The sequence below is a fragment of the Heptranchias perlo genome, chromosome 29 (assembly GCF_035084215.1).
Source record: "Heptranchias perlo isolate sHepPer1 chromosome 29, sHepPer1.hap1, whole genome shotgun sequence".
Classification (NCBI taxonomy): domain Eukaryota; kingdom Metazoa; phylum Chordata; class Chondrichthyes; order Hexanchiformes; family Hexanchidae; genus Heptranchias; species Heptranchias perlo.
The window spans coordinates 29,521,112-29,540,186 of record NC_090353.1 but is presented as its reverse complement, the minus strand read 5'-3'; the positions used below and the strand labels follow the sequence as shown (position 1 = coordinate 29,540,186).

General features: G+C 41.9%; 1 protein-coding gene across 2 annotated transcripts in view; it reads left to right on the top strand.

The window, feature by feature from the left end:
* LOC137299555 (TLE family member 5-like) overlaps window positions 1-19,075 on the top strand; it is an 86,831-nt gene that overhangs the window by 21,531 nt on the left and 46,225 nt on the right. For both annotated transcript variants that reach the window (XM_067968381.1, XM_067968380.1), the window contains exons 2-4: window positions 3,422-3,519; window positions 12,646-12,709; window positions 14,552-14,596. In XM_067968381.1, coding sequence (XP_067824482.1) covers window positions 3,422-3,519; window positions 12,646-12,709; window positions 14,552-14,596 — 207 coding nt within the window. The remainder of the gene's footprint in view (window positions 1-3,421; window positions 3,520-12,645; window positions 12,710-14,551; window positions 14,597-19,075) is intronic.

Here is a 19,075-nt window from a genome sequence, read left to right as displayed (position 1 = left end):
TCCTGTGATAAAACCCATGGGAATACATCCAACCAGAGTTGGCGACCCTAGCAGCAGGTGGAAGAGAAAGATGGGATAATGTACTGGTCCCGGTGCACTGGACTTGTGTTCATTTCAAGCCCTGCTGCCCTCGAGCGCATATATTCAATCGGCTAATGTGATGTAATCCGAGATTGTCTTAGAAAAGCACTGCGTTGGCTCAAACCCAGGCAGGATATGAGTTTGAGCGAATGACCTCAAAGGCAGGTGAACTCTCAGCCTCCCCAATTACTCCCCGTAATTAACGCCACACCTATTCTTGCCATTTTACAGGTTAACTGGGTTTGCTCTCGAGACTCAGTGGGTGCAAATGTTTCCACGGGGGAGGAGGGGGAAGAGAAGAATTTATTTTTGAAAAGTTTCTACTCTTCAGTATCTGTAGAAATCTTAAGAAGGGAAAATACTTTTGCAATTTCTAATGTCAGCATTCATTTCATCCAAATGTTCTCATTTTATTGTAATTTCCAATAAGATGCAATGCGCCTGATGTTGCTTAGGGAAAAAAAGGCAATTGACCTGCACTCGTGATAACACGGCTCTTTTCCTTCATTCCACTGTCAGCAGAATAGTGAGAGACTATGCAGGTTCTGTGTTGAAATGGGGAACGCATTATCTCCTGTTTGAATCAGCTGGAGGCCATATTTATTGCAACGTTGAAATTGTTTTCCCATACTGGAGCCATTAATATGTAGTTTGAACCGAGGGTGCCTTTAATAATGCATAGGACATTGATATTTAAATTGTGTTCCAAGCATGCGGATAGCAAAGGATTTGTTGCCAGACTGGCCATGCACTCTGAGCTTCCTTTTTATAAGCTACCCTTTTTAAACTTAGCAACTTACTTAACGGCTGGCTGCATTAACATTGGGCTTCGGCGAAGGCAGTCCTGTTGGGTTTTTGAAAAAGTTCTACTGAAAGCCAGAAATAGCCAGGTACAGCTTGGCTTGTTTAAACACCAGCGGGCAGTCTTCCAGTATACACACAGCATCATGCCAGAATGGTGATTTTCTTTTACCTTTTTAACTTGTTTTCTACATTCGCACTTCACTGAGATGTCTTGCCTTTCTTGGCCTCTGGAAATAAAAGCTGGCTGAGCTGTGACCAGCCCAGTTCTGGTTGTCGTTTGCATCCACTAGCTGCTGAAATGAACATTTGTCCTTCTCCAAAGCAACACACTTTGAGATGCATGTATTGGAGTTTACATGTCTTAATTCTGGACTGGCATAATCCATATTCATTATCTGTTTCAATGAAGTCTTCCCTATGACACAAAAAAATATGGTCTTAGACCATATTTTTTTCTGAAAGATGCCAGGTTTTAGAAATAGATTGAGAACCTTGGCCCCAATGTGCATGTTACAGTTTGACTTTTCCCCCATATTGCTGAGGTGCCAAACTGAGCAGCGGTGGCCATGGTAAAGAATCATAGAATCATAGAAGTTACAACATGGAAACAGGCCCTTCGGCCCAACATGTCCATGTCGCCCAGTTTATACCACTAAGCTAGTCCCAATTGCCTGCACTTGGCCCATATCCCTCTATACCCATCTTACCCATGTAACTGTCCAAATGCTTTTTAAAAGACAAAATTGTACCCACCTCTACTACTGCCTCTGGCACCCTTTGAGTGAAAAAATTGCCCCTCTGGACCCTTTTGTATCTCTCCCCTCTCACCTTAAATCTATGTCCCCTCGTTATAGACTCCCCTACCTTTGGGAAAAGATTTTGACTATCTACCTTATCTATGCCCCTCATTATTTTATAGACTTCTATAAGATCACCCCTTAACTTCCTACTCTCCAGGGAAAAAAGTCCCAGTCTATCTAACCTCTCCCTATAAGTCAAACCATCAAGTCCCGGTAGCATCCTAGTAAATCTTTTCTGCACTCTTTCTAGTTTAATAATATCCTTTCTATAATAGGGTGACCAGAACTGTACACAGTATTCCAAGTGTGGCCTTACTAATGTCCTGTACAACTTCAACAAGACATCCCAACTCCTGTATTCAATGTTCTGACCAATGAAACCAAGCATGCCGAATGCCTTCTTCACCACCCTATCCACCTGTGACTCCACTTTCAAGGAGCTATGAACCTGTACTCCTAGATCTCTTTGTTCTATAACTCTCCCCAACGCCCTACCATTAACGGAGTAGGTCCTGGCCCGATTCGATCTCGAGATGCCATTAGCTTTCCCAGGCATTGCTGTGGGTGGGAGACTGTTCTTTTGTGGATGTCTTGTGTTTTTGTTGGGTCAGCTCCACAATAGCATTGACACAGACCTGGCAACAGACCATCTGCCTTCTCTGTCCCAGCTGGTGTGTGACTTGAGGAGACATGAAGGATTGGGCAAAAATGAAAATCCTACATATCAATTCTTAGTGTGGAATTTGAATTGGCATTGGTGTTTTTCAGTGGAATAGCAAATCAGCTCATTTCCTGATCGGGAACCTTGCACACAATTGCTGCTTCAGCTCAGTAAAGCTGTTTAATTTTAGGCTATCCCAATTAAAAAGAGATAGTTGATGCTCCCACTGCATCAGCTTATTAAGACCATGAGCTATGTAAAAATTCACTGTACTTGAAGGCACTCTTTATGGAAGGTGTATGGAGACATTTTGATCCTATATAAATCCAAGTGTTACAATATCTATCTCCTAGCAAAGTCATAGGCTCCATTCCTGGCCTCTGAGGTGGCTGATCTCAAACAGGTTGGCAGTAGAGATGCTACAAATGGCCTTGGTGTACTTACAGAGGAAAATCAACCAAGGTTCCTGCTCCTAAATGTTAAATTAGCTCTGCTACAAGGTGTGCTTGCACGAGTGTTGAGTGATGACTGGATCAGTTCTCCCAATCAATTCTTATAGTTGAATAACTTGCCATCACTCACTGTGTAGGCTTATATGTAAAGAATGGACACATTCACAGTGTACTGGAGGGTGACTGGCTCCCATTCACCCATACCCAGCAAGAAACTAACCAGGGGGAAAAATTAGCAGGACAAAGAGGGAAAGAAAAAGGGATACCAAGGATGAGGGTGAGATCTGATACCGTCTCAAAAATTACCTTAAAGATTGGGAGAAGCGTAAGGTAAATACTGGCTCTCGTGTAGCGACTGAGGAAGACCAGATACGCTTGACAAGCATGTTAATGAAATGTCCTCAGTTTGTCACAAAACTATCCCTTCAAGACTAGAAAATCAAACAACCAGCATCAACAAGTCTTAAAGCAGCATTCTGTTCTGCATTTTTTTTACAAAATGGTGTACCCATTAAGAAACCATCCATAACAGACCTTCACCTGTATTTCATGCATGCAGGTTAGTGTAACTAATTTAATCACAAGTCATTTTGTCTCTAACTTTCTTTCTGTTTTTTGAAAAGGCTCCATCACAGTCAGCACAACAGTTGAAGTTTACTACCTCGGACTCCTGTGATCGAATCAAAGATGAGTTTCAGTTTCTGCAAGCACAGTATCACAGGTAATGAGATTTTTCTTTTGCTGAAGTTGCGAGTCAGGCTTACATATTACTGGAAACCATTTCACTTTAGGATAATAAACGACAGTACAGCAGTAAGTACTGAAAGGTGAAAGTTGCAATTCATTCCAGCTAAGCTTCAGTGCACATTAAAATGCCAATAATTTTATTATTTGTGCTTGAATCCCAAAGACTGTCTTTGAGTGATAGCTTATGCTGCAAGTATGAGTTGGGCATAGATGGCTGCATTGGACCTGTGCACACCAGTAGTACCAAACTGTACGGTTGGCTCCATAGTGTTGTCAATTTGAGGGGCAAGCAAGAAAGAACTTGTATTTATATAATGCCTTTCATATCCTTAGGATACTTCAAAGCCAATCAAGTACTTTTGAAGTGTAGTCACTGTTTTAGGCGAACATGGCAGCCAATTTACACGAGTGACAATGAGATAAATGGCCAGATAATCTCTGTTAGTGATGTTGGTTGAGGGATAAATATTGGCCAAGCCACCAGGAGAACTCCCCTGCTGCTCTTCAAATAGTGCCATGGGATCTTTTATATCCACCTGAGGGCAGTTGGATTTAATGACTTGTTCATTGACGATGCAGTTAGCCTGGACTATGTGCTCAAGTCTCTGGAGTAGGGCTTGAACCCACAACCTTCTGACTCGGAGGTGAAAGTGTTGCCACTGAGCCAAGGCTGACACTTTTATTTACAGTTGGCCCCATTGTGCTTTCAAATTATGGGGAACAGAATACTGTGTACATATGCTTATATGTGGGTATGGTAGTGTAGTGGTTATGGCACTGGAATAGCAACCCAGAAGTTGGGTTTAAATCACACCATGGTAAGTTGTGAAATTGACTTCAGTTTGTGAGCTGGCACCAGTTTGGTGAACCAGCTGAATTTTAAGACCGTGTCCTTCAGGGAAAGGACCCGGTCAGCTTCACCTGGTCTGGTCTATATGTGACGCCAGTCCCACACTCTGTGGTTGCCTTTTAATACCCTATAAAATGACTAAGCAAACCACTCGCATATAAAAAGCCATTGCTACCTGAAAGTACAGAAAGAAGGCCCACTGCCACATGTAGGGGCGACTAGGGAAAGGCTGGCATCGCAGACACCCCAAGAACTTTTTGTGGAATATCTAACTAGGTTCTAAATACCCATGATTTGTTTATCTTGAACAGTTGCACTGCAGCTGATAAGACCTTACTTGGGGTAGTCTTGTACCCAAAGCTTGACCTTGAACTGATTTTCAATTTGGATTCAGCTGCTCTGTGCATTTTGCATTGCTGTGAAGTCTCTTATGGAAATTAATGCTATTTATTGCAGGCCTTCTGAAGAACTACAAATGAACAAAAATCATAACTCATGCCAAAGAACTTTCCTCAGTTTTTCTTTCACAAAAGAAATTCACTTGAACAATAAGAGGAAGCAAAAGAGAAATGTTTATAGGGTGTTGACCTATTGAGCCATTAAATGATTTTATTTTGGTAGGGCCCTGTTGTCTTTGGTAAACAAGTCAACTACTTTTGGTATTGACTGATGGAATCTGAATTATTCCAATTAAGAATTTGTCTCCACTTTCTTGAGTTACTGCTTCTCTGGGTGTATTTTCTGGTTCCTAAGATTTATCTAGTAGAGGCTGACAGACGTGACTTGATATGGCAGATTGATTTGAAGATTGCTTTCATAATTGTGGCCTTTATCGGTGTAGAGTTCTGCTCTTTCAGCTTTATAATGCATGGTGACTTTCAAATGCCCCATGGCTAAGATCTTTTCATTAACCATGTGCTGGATATCTAGACATGCATCATTTATAAAAAGTACTTTGGGAATGCAGCACAGAATGTGCTTAAAGTAAGACTGAAAGTGTACCACCTACACCAGAGGCAACTTTATCTCCTCAGATGTTATAAAGAAGCCTTAAGGATTGGTCCTTTTACCACTCTGTGGAACATATGAACTGGCAATATCTAGAAATTGCATGAGGTTGCATATATTTTTCTGAGAACACCCCCCACAGCCTTGATGGCTTTTTAAAATAAAAATTCCATTTTTAAAAAGAAACAAAATATCACAATTGCAGGAAATCCTATTTCTGTATTGTTCAGGGTTTCATTGTAAAATGTGGCATAATACAGAAAATGGGACAGCTGAGTGGCTAATCATCTGAGATAAGCCATGTCCCTCCAAACAGGAGGCTTCCCCTCATTATACTCTTAAAAGTAGTTGGGCCTTACAATGAGGCCCACCTCAATGATTCAGTAGCGATCCTAACAAAGTCAAACCTAGCTTGCCTGTTGCTTTCCAATAACTAGTTGACATTTTAACTTGTCAATCTCTGTTATGTGCTTCAGGGTGACCCTTTACATCCTGGATATGGCTGCAATAAACCAGGGGTATGTGCAGTACTTTTGTAAGTGTAGGTTGAGCGTAAGATACTAACTGTGTACAAAAATCAGCTGTTAACTGGATAAAACTTTGGTCTACATTTTCCTTTGTTCAAGAAAATGGTTATAACTTTTTTTGTACTGCTCATGAACAAAATGGTGGGCATGAGTTTTTTTTTAAAATGAGCAATTTCATAGTGTGATTTCATTAGCAGGCACGGTTAGAAAAGGCCAATCACTTTGCATCTGTAATCTTTTTAACACTTTTCAAACAGTGAACGAGCCACTTAACTGGTAGCAATGGTGACGAATGTTCAGCAATCCAGCTGTGCAGTGCACAAAATTTGTGTGCAATTGGGGAAATGCTGATTTACCCACAAAGTCCCTACACATAGATGTAACTTCGTGGTTTATGAAAATGTTTTGTACAGTAGTGTATTTTAAGCTTGTCAAGTTGTTTCCATGTTTCAACACATTTTTCTTGTAGAAATAAGGATGCTCGTTGAAACACGAGGTGAATGGTTCAATTATGGATAGATAAACTCAATCCATAATTACATTAGTGAGAAGCAATATGCTGCGATCAATACTCTGAAAATTTATAACACAATTCATGATTTATATGCAAACAACCACCTTATTTTGAGAAAACACTTACACCCTCAACCTCATTAGACTTTTGTGTATATTTTTGAGAAAGATGAAAGCATTTATTTAAAAATAATTATGCAAAATTATTAAATAATTATGTAAAATCCTCATCTCCCACAATTTAAGAATTTGCACAATGGCCACCGCTGTTCCTACTTTAACAGGCTCTTCCTCTCCTTCTCTTTCCTTCCTTTCTCTTTTTATCCCCCCACCCCAAAGTAACAGTATTGAATTGTACGAAAGGGTACTCTCTCTTCAGGCCATCGTTGAATACAGAATGTATGCTGCCTTGCAAATAGCCTTAAACTAGCCAATACATTGAGATTCTAGAGATTCATTGACAGCTAGAACATTCCTCACAGTTGCATGGGGCTACTTGCCAGCAGTGTGATATAATCAGTTTAAAAATATGGCCATCACTCCAATCAATGATACAGGAAATTGGCTGTTGAATAAATTCTTCTAAAAATCACATTATTCACAGGCATTTATCAACAATCACAATTTCTTAAAAGGTTGGAGTCCCTGTCTTTGAGCCCTGTATTAAGGACCCTCTGTCGTTCCACCAAGTGCATATTAAAAATGATATGAAATAAAGGGCCAATTCTGCATTCCCAGTGGAGATCACATCGCGTATGATTGTTTTTGTTTTTTGACCATTAAAGTTAATGGATGAGAAATCACTGGCTGTGCACCCCACAATGCACTGCCTGCTTCCAGCTAGGAATAGGCCCCTAAATCTTTGGTGCCTTTTTTGTTCCTGTTATTATTTAATCTTAAAACATGTTACATTGTATCACAGAAATTGTCATTGAAAGCCCAGGTGTAGATCATTAGTGCGATGACTAATTTCTGGATTAATAAAAGTGACCAAACTGCTAGTGAAAATTGGATGCTGCAGCTTTAAAATAAACCAAGCTGATGTGGAGATGATTACATGTAGAGGTGATACATTACTGTGCGTTACAATTTAATAAACCAAACATTTGCATCTTGATCATCATTTTGACTTGCGATTCCACCACAAAAACATAAATAGTTAGAATCCACAGAGTGAGGAGGAGCCTGCACTGGGAGACAGGGGTAAACAGAATGTTTCCACTTTCAGCCGTATTCACTTCTGTCACTGCTTCAAAATCTACCCATGGAGTTCAATACTCACTTTTTGATGATCTACCTGCCCCCCCAACTAACTCTACGTGAATTCACAATTGGCCTGTAACAAGCTAAAAGCTCTTGTTTAAAATAAAGTTACTAAATTTCTTGAACCCATTTTTGGACAGGAGCAATCCTGGGATCCAAGTCTAACGCAGGTAATTTTCACCTTTCAACACCTGGACAGTAACCTGGTGGGACGAAAATTGAGTGGGTTTCACAACGGGCAGGTAATCTGCTCCGCCGTATTAGTGCCCAGGTGGTGATGGTGAAAGTTGCCCCATCGGTGTGTTGAATGCTAGCTACCCGTACTGTTTATGTATGTCTGCATTTTCACAAAAATTAATAACTGGAGGAAAATATGGCCCAATAAGGCCATCACAGGTGTTGACGCAGTCTATTTGCTTTTGAAGACAAGTATTTGATTTTAAGATGCCTCAACCAGGAGGATGAGTTTCAAAGTTGCAGCCTGTTGGGTGGGGATTTGTGAATGTGATCAATTTGATATTCATTCATTCATTGCAGCAGAAGCTGACATTTAAAGTGTTGTCGTGGACACTGCACATGACTAAATTTGCTAAAGGGCTGAGGAGAAGGAGCAGACTTAATGGAAAGTATAATAATCATTTTAAATACTGCTCTGTCCTACAGTTATGAGTTGTGGATAGTTGGAAATCTTGTACGAACAGCCATTTAGAGGTCAAATCAGTCACATCTGTGACTGGCATCTCAAAGATATTGGCGTAGTGAAAGAATGGTGTAGGACTGGATGTAGATGAGGCGCAAAGTTTGAGATATACACACACCAAACAGGAAAGCTCTGGGCACCTCTGTGTTGTGGGCGATTGCTCTTTGATGGAGCGATCATTGATTTGCTGACACTGCCATTAAAGATGTGGACATATTGGTAATCATAAGTTGTCTTACCAACTAGATTGCAGCCATATTCCATCCAAAGTCAGGAGACCAAGGATGAGGAGGAGTTTGGAAGCAGTAAATGGCATGATCGTCCTTTGGATGAGACATCTGCCTTTGGGTGGATGTTAAGATTCCGTTCCGCTACTCCTGATAAGATCAGCGATCCCCGATCAACATTCCTCCCTCAACCAACGCCTATTTATAAAGCACACTAACTTGCTGAGCAGGTTCACTGTATCTGTCTGCTTGCTTTGACCATACTGATGTGGCAACAATCTCTTCTTTCCTTCATGGTGGCTGGGTGAAAATCCTGGAGTTCCTGACCTAACACTAATGTGGGCATAGCATCACTGCATGGACTGCAGTGGTTCAAAGAGAAGGCCCAGCACCACCACCTCGGGGCAGGTAGAGATGGACAATAAATGCAGCTTTGCCAGCGTCCCCCACATCCCGTGAACAAATTTAATGTCCCTGCCCCAGCTGCTGGTTGCAATTGCGTTGTGGCACAAAATCACATGATGGAATGTGTCCTGGACAGGTTCTCTGACAGGTTAACATGGAGACCAGAACAAGGTGGCAGTATCCACTCTAGGGAGTGGAACATGCTTTAGCACCACCCTGTCATCTAAAGATAAAAGTCTGTTAAGTTGACTGTTTTGATTGAATCCCTCGTCCTGGCAATATGTAGCATTGTGTAATCCATCTAGGGGCAGGCTAGCAGTTAGTTGCTGGGAGGCTGGAGGCTGAAATCACGGTGGATCTGATCTGGCATTTATACAATAGAATCGCTTTGTTTTTAGGCTCTGCAGTGAAGACGTGGCCCTTGTTTTCGCAGACGCCCTGAATCCAGAGCCTACGACATTAACAATATCTCACGCGCTGAGTGATTTGTATGTGTGAGTGCTCTGCTGTGATTGTTATCTGAAATCTGTCATTACTGCTGGCCTGTTTGTATACCTGTCAGTAAGATCATTGCTGCTTCTGACCTCTTTGAGAATTTATTAACCAAAGTGCTGCAGTCAAAAGTGTGTGTGTTTTAATAATTAGATTTTAAAAATTAATTGTGCCACATGGGATTGCTCATTCTGATTGCGCATGAGCCTTTTCACGTCACTTTAGTCTACTTTTGTTTTAGAGCATGGTGCAAGATATTGCATAGTTCCCAAGTTAAGGTGCGTAGGCCTGTTCTGAACGTCCCTTCCCCCTCCTCTCAATTCCTGGGGACTGGTCATTATTGAAGGGATGCACTGTCTTTGAGGCATCTTGCTGAATGTGAGAAGTGTCTCAAATTTCCATGAACAAAAATGGAACATGAGGTACTCCCTGACGTACAATCATATTTGCTGTTCTGGTTTAAAACTGAGTTGTGGAACTCTATCCTCTGGATCAGAAGGTTGAAGGTTGGAGACCCACACCAAGGTTTGAGCACAGTGCAGTACTCGCCAGAGGTGCTGTCTTCAGATGTGGCATTAAACCTCGGCCCATCTATCTGCTCAAGTGGCTTTGAAAGATCCTATGGCACTATATGAAGAGCAGGGATTTCTCCTAGTGTCCTGGCCAACATTCCTCCCTCAGCCAACGATTATTCAACTCATTGCTGTTTGTGGGACAGGGTACAAAATGGCTGCTGTTTCCCTGCATAACACAGTTCTAAAGGTAATTCATTGCATGAAGTGCTTTGAGACGTCGTTGTAGTGCGATAGGGGACCATACAAATTAAATGCAGTTTCTTTCTACAACGTCATTGGAACCTGGCTGTAGAATTCATAGAACTTTTAGCACAGTAACAGGCCATTTGGCCCAACAGGTCCATGCTGGTGTTTATGCTCCACACAAGCCTCCTCCCTCCCTCCTTCATCAAACCCTAATTCCTACCTACTACATATTGTCCTGAGGTACCACTCTTGCCTATGAGTCAGAAGGATATCGATTCAAGTCCCATTCCAGAGACTTGGACACACAATCTAGGCTGACACTCCCAGTGCAGTACCGAGGGAGTGCTGCAATGTCTGAAGTGCCGTCGTTCGGTTAAGACGTTAAACCGAGACCACGTCTGCCCTCTCGGGTGGACGTAAAAAATCCTATGGCACTCTGTTGAGAAGAGGAGCAGGGGCGTTCTGGTGTCCTGGCCAATATTTATCCCTCAACCAACATTACTTTTTAAAAAAAAATAAGAGATTATCTGGTCATTATCACATTGCTGTTTGTGGGAACTTGCTGGGTGTAAATTGGCTGCTGCGTTTCCTACGTTACAACAGTGACTACACTTCAAAAAGTACGTCATTGGCTGTAAAGTGCTTTGGGAGGTCCTAAGATGGTGAAAGGCGTTATATAAATGCAAGTCTGTCTTTCTTCACTTTGTGACTCATGGCAAACATTACTGAGTCTGTTTTGTGCACCCATTTAGTCTTAAAATAAATAAACTAGCGCTGACTGTTCTGTGTGGAACCCTACAGGCTTTAAAAGTACATCACTTTCTATTCTTGGGTGCTCTATTAATTTGATACATTTTTATCACTGTACATCGAGTGCTTTATGATAATGAAGCGAGGTGTTGCCTGCCATTCATACTTGGCAGCAGAAATACTCCCATTCCTTAACACATTTATTCTTCAGTATCCCTATACAGAGTGACTCACTGAAATGTTGCCCCAGGCTCTTTATCACTCAATTCATTGCGCAGCGTGGCAAGGCTCAGTGATGGGAGGAAACCTGCTGGAGATCCTCTGCTGCACTGAGTCATTCCTTTGCACCGTGACGGAGACTGTTGTGAGGCTAGTAAGGCCTGCGAAAATCCAAGTGTGCTTTGAGTCGTCTGTTTTCTGCATTAAACTGAACCAGTTTATAGTTGACTTGGCGTCAAAACCTTTTGGTATGTTTCGCGGGCTGTAATTAAAAATGTCTTGATGGCACGATGTGCTTTGCTCAATGATTAGTTGAAAGTTGGAAATTTTGGTTGTCAGCTTGGCTCTGTTAGTCACCTGAGTTAGCTGGTTCAAGCCCCACTTGAGGATTTCAGCACGTAATCTAGGCTGGCACTTAATGCAGTATTCTCCCAGTACTGCATTAGTTGGTGCTATCTTTCAGATGAGGCTTCAAACCTACTGTATGTTCAGGCGTATGCAAAAGATCCCAAGATACATTTTTTTTAAAACCACATTATCTGGTCATTTGTTCGAGCGCACTAAATAATCCTGGCGATAACACTGAATATTGAAGCAGGGTGATAATGGAGAAGCTTGCTACTCAAACTGTTGTTTAGTATCTTTTTGTATTAGTATTTATTGAGCCTGGTTTGAAAGCCTAAAGATTTTCAATGTTTACATTTCTTTGCAGAGGGATGAGAGTTGTAGTTTACTCTAGTGAAGCACCAAACTCTTAATGTATAGTAAAATAGAATTACCAAACAGAAATGGGCCATTTGGCCCAACCAGTCCCAGTTGGCTTATCACCAGGGATTTCCTTGGGGATTCTCCTGAATGACCGCCATAACATCAGCGGAAGATCAACAGAAATCTCGTTTAGCTTCTAACGTCCTAGTGGATTAACGCACTTGGGGTGGGTGGAGAAAGGAAGGGATGGGGGAGGAAAGAGAAACCAGACTGGGTTTCCATTCTTCATCGATATGTAGTAACCCATGGTGGAAATTGCTTGTGTGGCTGTCAAGTCAAGATTTTATTGGGCTCTGCTGTGAGACCTCCCATGGTCAAATAGCTGACAAACACCCCCTGACTCGTGAAGCTTAGCTGCTGGTGCCGATGCACTGTATTGCAGCAGGAGTTAGCATCCACCAGACAGGAGGGCAGAGCGTTGAATTTTTTTTTTCTTAAATAGGGTGTATTGCACTTGGTAATTGTACAAAAAGTGCCACTGTTGACTTCAATTCTCCAAGAACAAGCTCAAAAAACCGTGATTAGGCTCAAATTTGAAATAAAACCTGAAGAGGAGAAGAATGAATTTTTTTTTTTAGAATTTGCCATTTTAAAACTTTTTTTTTAAATCACCACAGCCTCAAGTTGGAATGTGACAAACTGGCCAGTGAAAAGACAGAAATGCAGCGCCATTATGTCATGGTAAGGGGCATTCACTTGACTCCGGCTTTACGAAGAGGTTGGACTCTACACAGACAGTAAACCTCATTATACAGATATTGGGGATTGCAAATGTAGCTGGAAGGTACCTCTTAATGATTAAGGAGCTATAAATCTTTCTCTATTATAAAGCACCATGTAATCTTGCACTGTCTTTCCTATCGAAATTAAAATAGCCATGTGATGTAGTCTTGGAATGTTGTTGACTCCTTTCGACTCATCGAGTCGCAGAACTCGACACCTGTCATCTTTCTTTCAACCAATCGGGAGTTTCTGAGCACCACGTATTCAGTTTTTGTCACCAAGACTGTTGCTGAGGATCGTTGAGACTTCCCTTCACTTTATACACCCCTGTTTCAAATCGATGTACTCCTGACACTCAGTAAACATCACCATGGGAGACCCACTGATACTTTATTTCTGTTGGAGAAGTGGACATTGTTTTTGATTTTGCATTGAGCAACCTAATTTCTTTTCCAGATTTGAAAAAAAAATTCCAGTCCCTTGGACTGGATATTGAGTGAAGGATGGCTTGCTTGCTATCTCGCTCTTTCCATACATCTGTAGTTGAAAAATAAGAAACCTAAGAAATAGGAGTAGGCCATACGGCACCTCGAGCTTGCTCCGCCATTTAGTAAGATCATGCCGATCTTCGACCTTAACTCCACTTTCCCGCCCGATCCCCATATCCTTTGATTACCCTAGAGTCCAAAAATCTATCAATTTCAGTCTTGAATATACTCTGAGCATCCCCAGCCCTCTGGGGTAGGGAGTTCTGAAGATTCACAAACCTCTGAGTGAGGATATTCCTCCTCATCTCAGTCCTAAATGTCTGACCCCTTATCCTGAACCTATGTCCCCTTTGTTCTGGACTCTCCAGCCAAGGGAAAATCCTCTCAGCTTCTGCCCTGTCAAGCCCTCTTAGAATCTAAACTCCAGAGAATATAGGCCCATTCTACCCAATCTTTCCTTATAGGACAACCTTCTAATTCTCGGAATCAATCTAATGTAGTGGACTGTGTGACCTTTATCTTTCATTTACATTCTTACCTTATTTCACCCTCTACCCTATCAGTACATCTCCTTTCACCTTTCTGTGGAATGAACATGGAGACACATGGGCTACAAAATCCTTCATGGTTTGAAGTACTTGTCCTGGTCCAAGTTCAGCTTGTTTTTATCCACTAATAATTCTAGTAAAGACCAGATCAGAAGGTTCCAGTTTCAAACCCTTGCCCAAGCTGCGTTAGCTGATCTCAGCCAGGACAGCGCATGGCTTTGCTGCCCTCGGCTAGGAAGGGGATAATCGGTCACAGTTTCTGTTCCTGATCACTATCCAGTGACCGCCCTGCCCCTCCTTACTGGATGCTGTGGGCTAGTGGCAATACTGGAGGGGAACAAGATCGGAATCAGCTGAGGTGTTTCCCATGGCCAAGTGTCCAGGTCCAACGTGAATGGCCAATGAACCGGAGGACAGCCAATGCCTGTGGATCTGTACCTGAGCACAAGTTACCACCCCTCGAAAGGGATGGGGAGATTGTCTTGTTTATATATTTTTTTTAAAAGGCATTCAAGTTGACATTGTGCATTGTGTTCAATGGCACTTTTCCCACCCAGGAGCCTGACTGTGAAATAGTGACACTCCTAGCACGTGTAGCTGATTTGCTCATGCACTTGGGCTGACACAGTGACCACTGCAGATCAGAAATGAGCGTCTTAACCACCGTTACCATGTGGTTGCGTGTTTAATAAATTCAGAGGGTTTTGCTATAATAGAAGTGCAAGACATTAACAATGTATTCTTTATCTGTTTGATTTTTCCAGTATTATGAAATGTCTTATGGTTTGAACATTGAAATGCACAAACAGGTAAATGGTTATTTGTTTCCCCTCTCTCTTAAATTTGTTATTACTGGCTTGTCTTTGAGCTGTTTACTGCACCTATTTTATTCTCTGAAATTAGACCTACCATAAATGTGACAAATTTCATGATTGAGTCTGGTTGTAAATAGAACTTTTCTCTTTGTAATTTCCAATTATGCACCAATGAATAATTAAATGTTCTTTTTTAATTGAAAATGCCGACAGATTAATTTGAATGATAAATTAATAATGGGCACTGTCTCATTTATTATTACTTTTTTATAAAGTGCTTCAGAGCTTTCAACCTTTATTAAATATTTAAAAAAGTAAATGTCGTTGACTTCAATTGTGTGTCTGTTGTTTGATGATTTACTCTCCTTCCACTCATGTTCCAGAAAATCAAATGTGACATTATATAATGAACTGTTAATGTGATTTTAATATCTTTTGGGGGTTCATTTCCCACTGTGTAGGCTCTTAAAAGTGGAGTGCTGAAGATTCCTGAGTTTCTGGTAGAATGTGTTTGCTGCGTACAATTCCATCCCCTCTTTCCAATATAAAACTCCAGTTTTATTAAGTGGTTTTGCCTGATTTGTTTGTGCAGTTATGAAGTAACTCATTTTATGAGAGTGCACCGTTGTCACTCGGGTTTCAGTGATGTGAAATGTTTTGTACTATGTCCACTTCAGCTATGAAAGACACGCAGCAGGTCACATTCTTCCAAACCTGGGTCATGTCAGAAGAGGGCATTTTGAGCTGTGTAACTTTAGGGTGCAGTACTGGTGGTTACAGGCCTGTCACTGGTGGCAATAGTAGTGGAAGCTGAATTCCACGCACGCAAGTGTATTGTGCGATATTAAATCCTATTCGCTTAACCGCACTAATTTCTTTGAACCGACACAGTTGCTGGTTGTTGGCCCTTGCTGTGGGCAAGTTGGCTGCCGTGTTTGTCCGTGCGACAACAGTGACTGTACTTCAAAAGTAATCTATTAGTTGTGAAGTGCCTTGGGGCGTTCTGAGGACACGAAAGGTACAAGTTCTCCCATTGCACATTGCTACCTGTATATTGAATATGACTAGTGCTGGAGCTGTGCTGTGTTCGAAGTGCATGCAGAGCTCATTGTGTGGCAGGGTGACCTATTGGCACCAGGTGGTGTCAGGGGGAAGGGAGAGAAGAGAGTATCCAGATTGTCACACCTATATAGTTGCCAGTATATCATGAAGGGTTCATGGGACACGCTGCCCTTGAAATACATTGTGCTTTAAGACCTCTGGTAATTGTGCTTTCTTGGGCTGGAGCAAGGGTGGGAGTAACAGGACAGTTTGGCCAGTATGATGAGCTGGTGGCATAGTTACACCGTTGGGGGGCCTTATTCACGTTTAGTTATTCCATTCAGCCCAACTCTGCAGATGGTTCCCCCACCAGTGACACCTGCAGCATTAACAGCCCCAGTGTAGTCAGGATTTCCGTGAAGTGTGATGGTGGGCAAGTGAAATGTTCATGCAAATGTCTGCCTTTCGCTGTACAAAAACACCCAGCAGTGCAATTGGAGATTTATCCTTTCAAGCCTGGTTGCATCTGCGGAGAGCATTTTGAGCTGTATAACATGAAGGTGAAGTGCTGGTTGTTGGAAGTCTGTCACTTGTGGCTGTGGTGGGAGCAATTTGAGATGATGGATGAAAGATATCGAGGAAGCCTATTGCACATTGATGCATTGGCTTTAGCGCAATATTTACCACAGCATTTTGGTACCAATGGACCAAACGAGCTTTGTCATAACACTTCCTGTCCTTTTGTGGAGCAAGGAGCTTAAGAGTGAGGAATTTCCTTTTAAGATCTACTTATTATACGTTCTGCCTGGTTTCAGAAGAATAGATCTCTGGAACTGAGCAAACAATTGTCATGATTTGGGGATGCTCTATCAATATTGTAAATCAGGAGGCTGATTTATGAGTGGCTTATACTCCCTAGGTTAAATGGAAGTCTTTAATTATATTCCACATGTGTTTTAGATTGTGTATGCTTTAATTTGAGTGTACATCTGATTTATTTTCAAACAAAAACAAATGCTGGAAATATGCAGCAGAATGATCAGTATCTGTAAAGAAAAAAGGCTGAAGCATCAGAACTGAAAGATAAGTTAGTCCCTTAGCAGTGTTGGGGGGGGAAAAAAATGGGGAGGGCTGGTTGGTGGAGGGAGACAACAAATCCTCCAGTCGTATAGAGGAAGTTGATTTTGTTTTTTTTCCCCCCCCCCCTCTCCCTGCTTCCCCTCTTTTTTTTTTCCAGCCCTACTCCAGGGCCTTGCACATCTTTGTTTTCAGTCTGAGGTAAACCTAAACCCGAAATGTTAATCTGTCTTTACTCTCCAGCGATGCTGACTGACCTGTGTATTTCCAGCATTTTCTGTGTTGTTGTAGATCTCCAACATATGCTGTTTTTTAAAAACATTTTAAATATGTTAACTTCCTGCCATTAAGCAGTGGGGCACAGTGTGCTTGAGTGTAGGCGGCACGACTGAGTTGAAATGGCATTGAGGCTAAAAATGACATTGTGTAGCTGTCGCCATGTTAATTGCTGGAGCTTTTAAATTACCAATGGTTCATCAATTTGAATATTCAGTATATATGAGATTTTTTAAATCTGTTGTGCTGGTATGCTATCTATTGGACAGTGTGGGGTAGAAATTTGTCCTGGGCACACAAGCTGTCTGTTAAACGCCTAGCTCGATATTCGGTCTGTTTCAAGTTAATGGAACTGAAATCGGCCTATGCAATACCGGCCATTTTGTGCTGCCATTCAAAATGTAATTACTACCCCTAAAATTTTAGTGTGCTATTTGACTGTGGGGAGCATCAACACCAAGTGTCAGTGCTGCAACATTCAGCCAGGGATAGGGCCTGCGCCCCTGATTGATATCGATGGAAAGTACGAGCCACTGACTTGGCTCATTACTGAGACTGAGGAATGTTTGGCACCAGCACAGGGCAAACAAAAAAAAAAGTCCAATATGTACTGATCAAGACTCACGTTGGTAAACCACTGCTAACAAACCTTCCTGGTCTGTGAGGCTGGACTATGCTCTAGATAAATTCACTGAACTATCTGAAGAACCCAAAATCATTCTTAAATAAACTGGACAAAATCTCCTTTTGTGATGAAGCCCCAGTCACAGAGAATTTTGTCACTTTTTTTTCTTTGCTTGACTGTCCCCTTCTAATCGATATTCAGTGTCCGATCACTGGTTACTGCTGTTGGGACAGTGTTCTCTGTCGCTAAAACTCCTCAGTAGAAGGTCTCTGAAATCTCTTGCAGAGTGATGAGCTTGAAAAGCATTTTAATCTACAGGGTTTTTAGAAAACAAATTAATGAGGTTGTAATTTTGGCAACCAGCTGGGCATGATGAGCATCAAACCTGACATCTGACAGGATGAGTTTCAAGAGGTTAATTGAAGTGAGCCAAACCTTCACTGGTTTAATTCAGATTTTTCAAAATCGGTTGGGTGTGAGGGGAAATTACTCAGTAATTTTACATTTCGGCCAACATACCATTTGAATTTGAGGTTTTGTTTCCCCTTGCCATCCTTATCTCTGCCTGTCCTGAAGACATTGGCTCCTTGCTGCAGTACTTTGAGGGTACCAGTTACCCCTTGCTGTGTACTTGCATGTGTGTGTGCTGATGGTGAATATGAACAGGCTATTCCTTTTTATGTGGGGCATCGTGGCCAAACCTAACCTTGCCCTTGCCCTTGTTCATGTGCGTTCCCAGCCGGTGTCCCTGGATCATGATCAGAAGCAGGAACCCTTGCATTCTCCCCCCCGACCCCCACAAAACCCGGGCACTGAGTCCTGTCGTAGTGGCTCTCCTATTCTCACTTATTGCGATGAGCTAAATCAGCACAGACGGGGAACTGAACCTGGTTAAAATATTCCCCATTGTTGAAGGAAGGGCACGTGATAGCACATCATAAAGACCAGACATTGAAAATATTGTCCACTTAGGATTGTCACTTTTGTACTGGCGCAGTGCATGCTTTCTGTCACTCAGTGATTGTGCTGTATTGTACCCGCAGAGCTGAATTATTTCGAAGACGTGGATAGAAAGTTGAAGGTAACCTGTTAACAGTCATTGTCCCTCTTGCCCTTCAAAGCTGGGAGCTTCAGCAGTTTTACATTCCTTTGGCATAATAGTTTTATAGAGCTGTAAGGGGAGTGAAGATGCAGCTGTGCATTATGGCTCTGATTTATTATTTCTGAAATTTATTTTCAAATCCATTGGTGTGAAGACTGCATTCGTTCCTCAGAAAAGGTGTAATAAAGCCATAAATCAATGTTACTGTTTCTGGTGTGCTACACAATAGATTGGGCCTCGTTTACACTTCAGCAAAGTCAACCCTACGCCATTTGGGGTGACTAATGGAATTTAATAATCGGAAATGCAACAGGGATGTGGGGACTGCAAAATACAACAGAAACTAACCAGT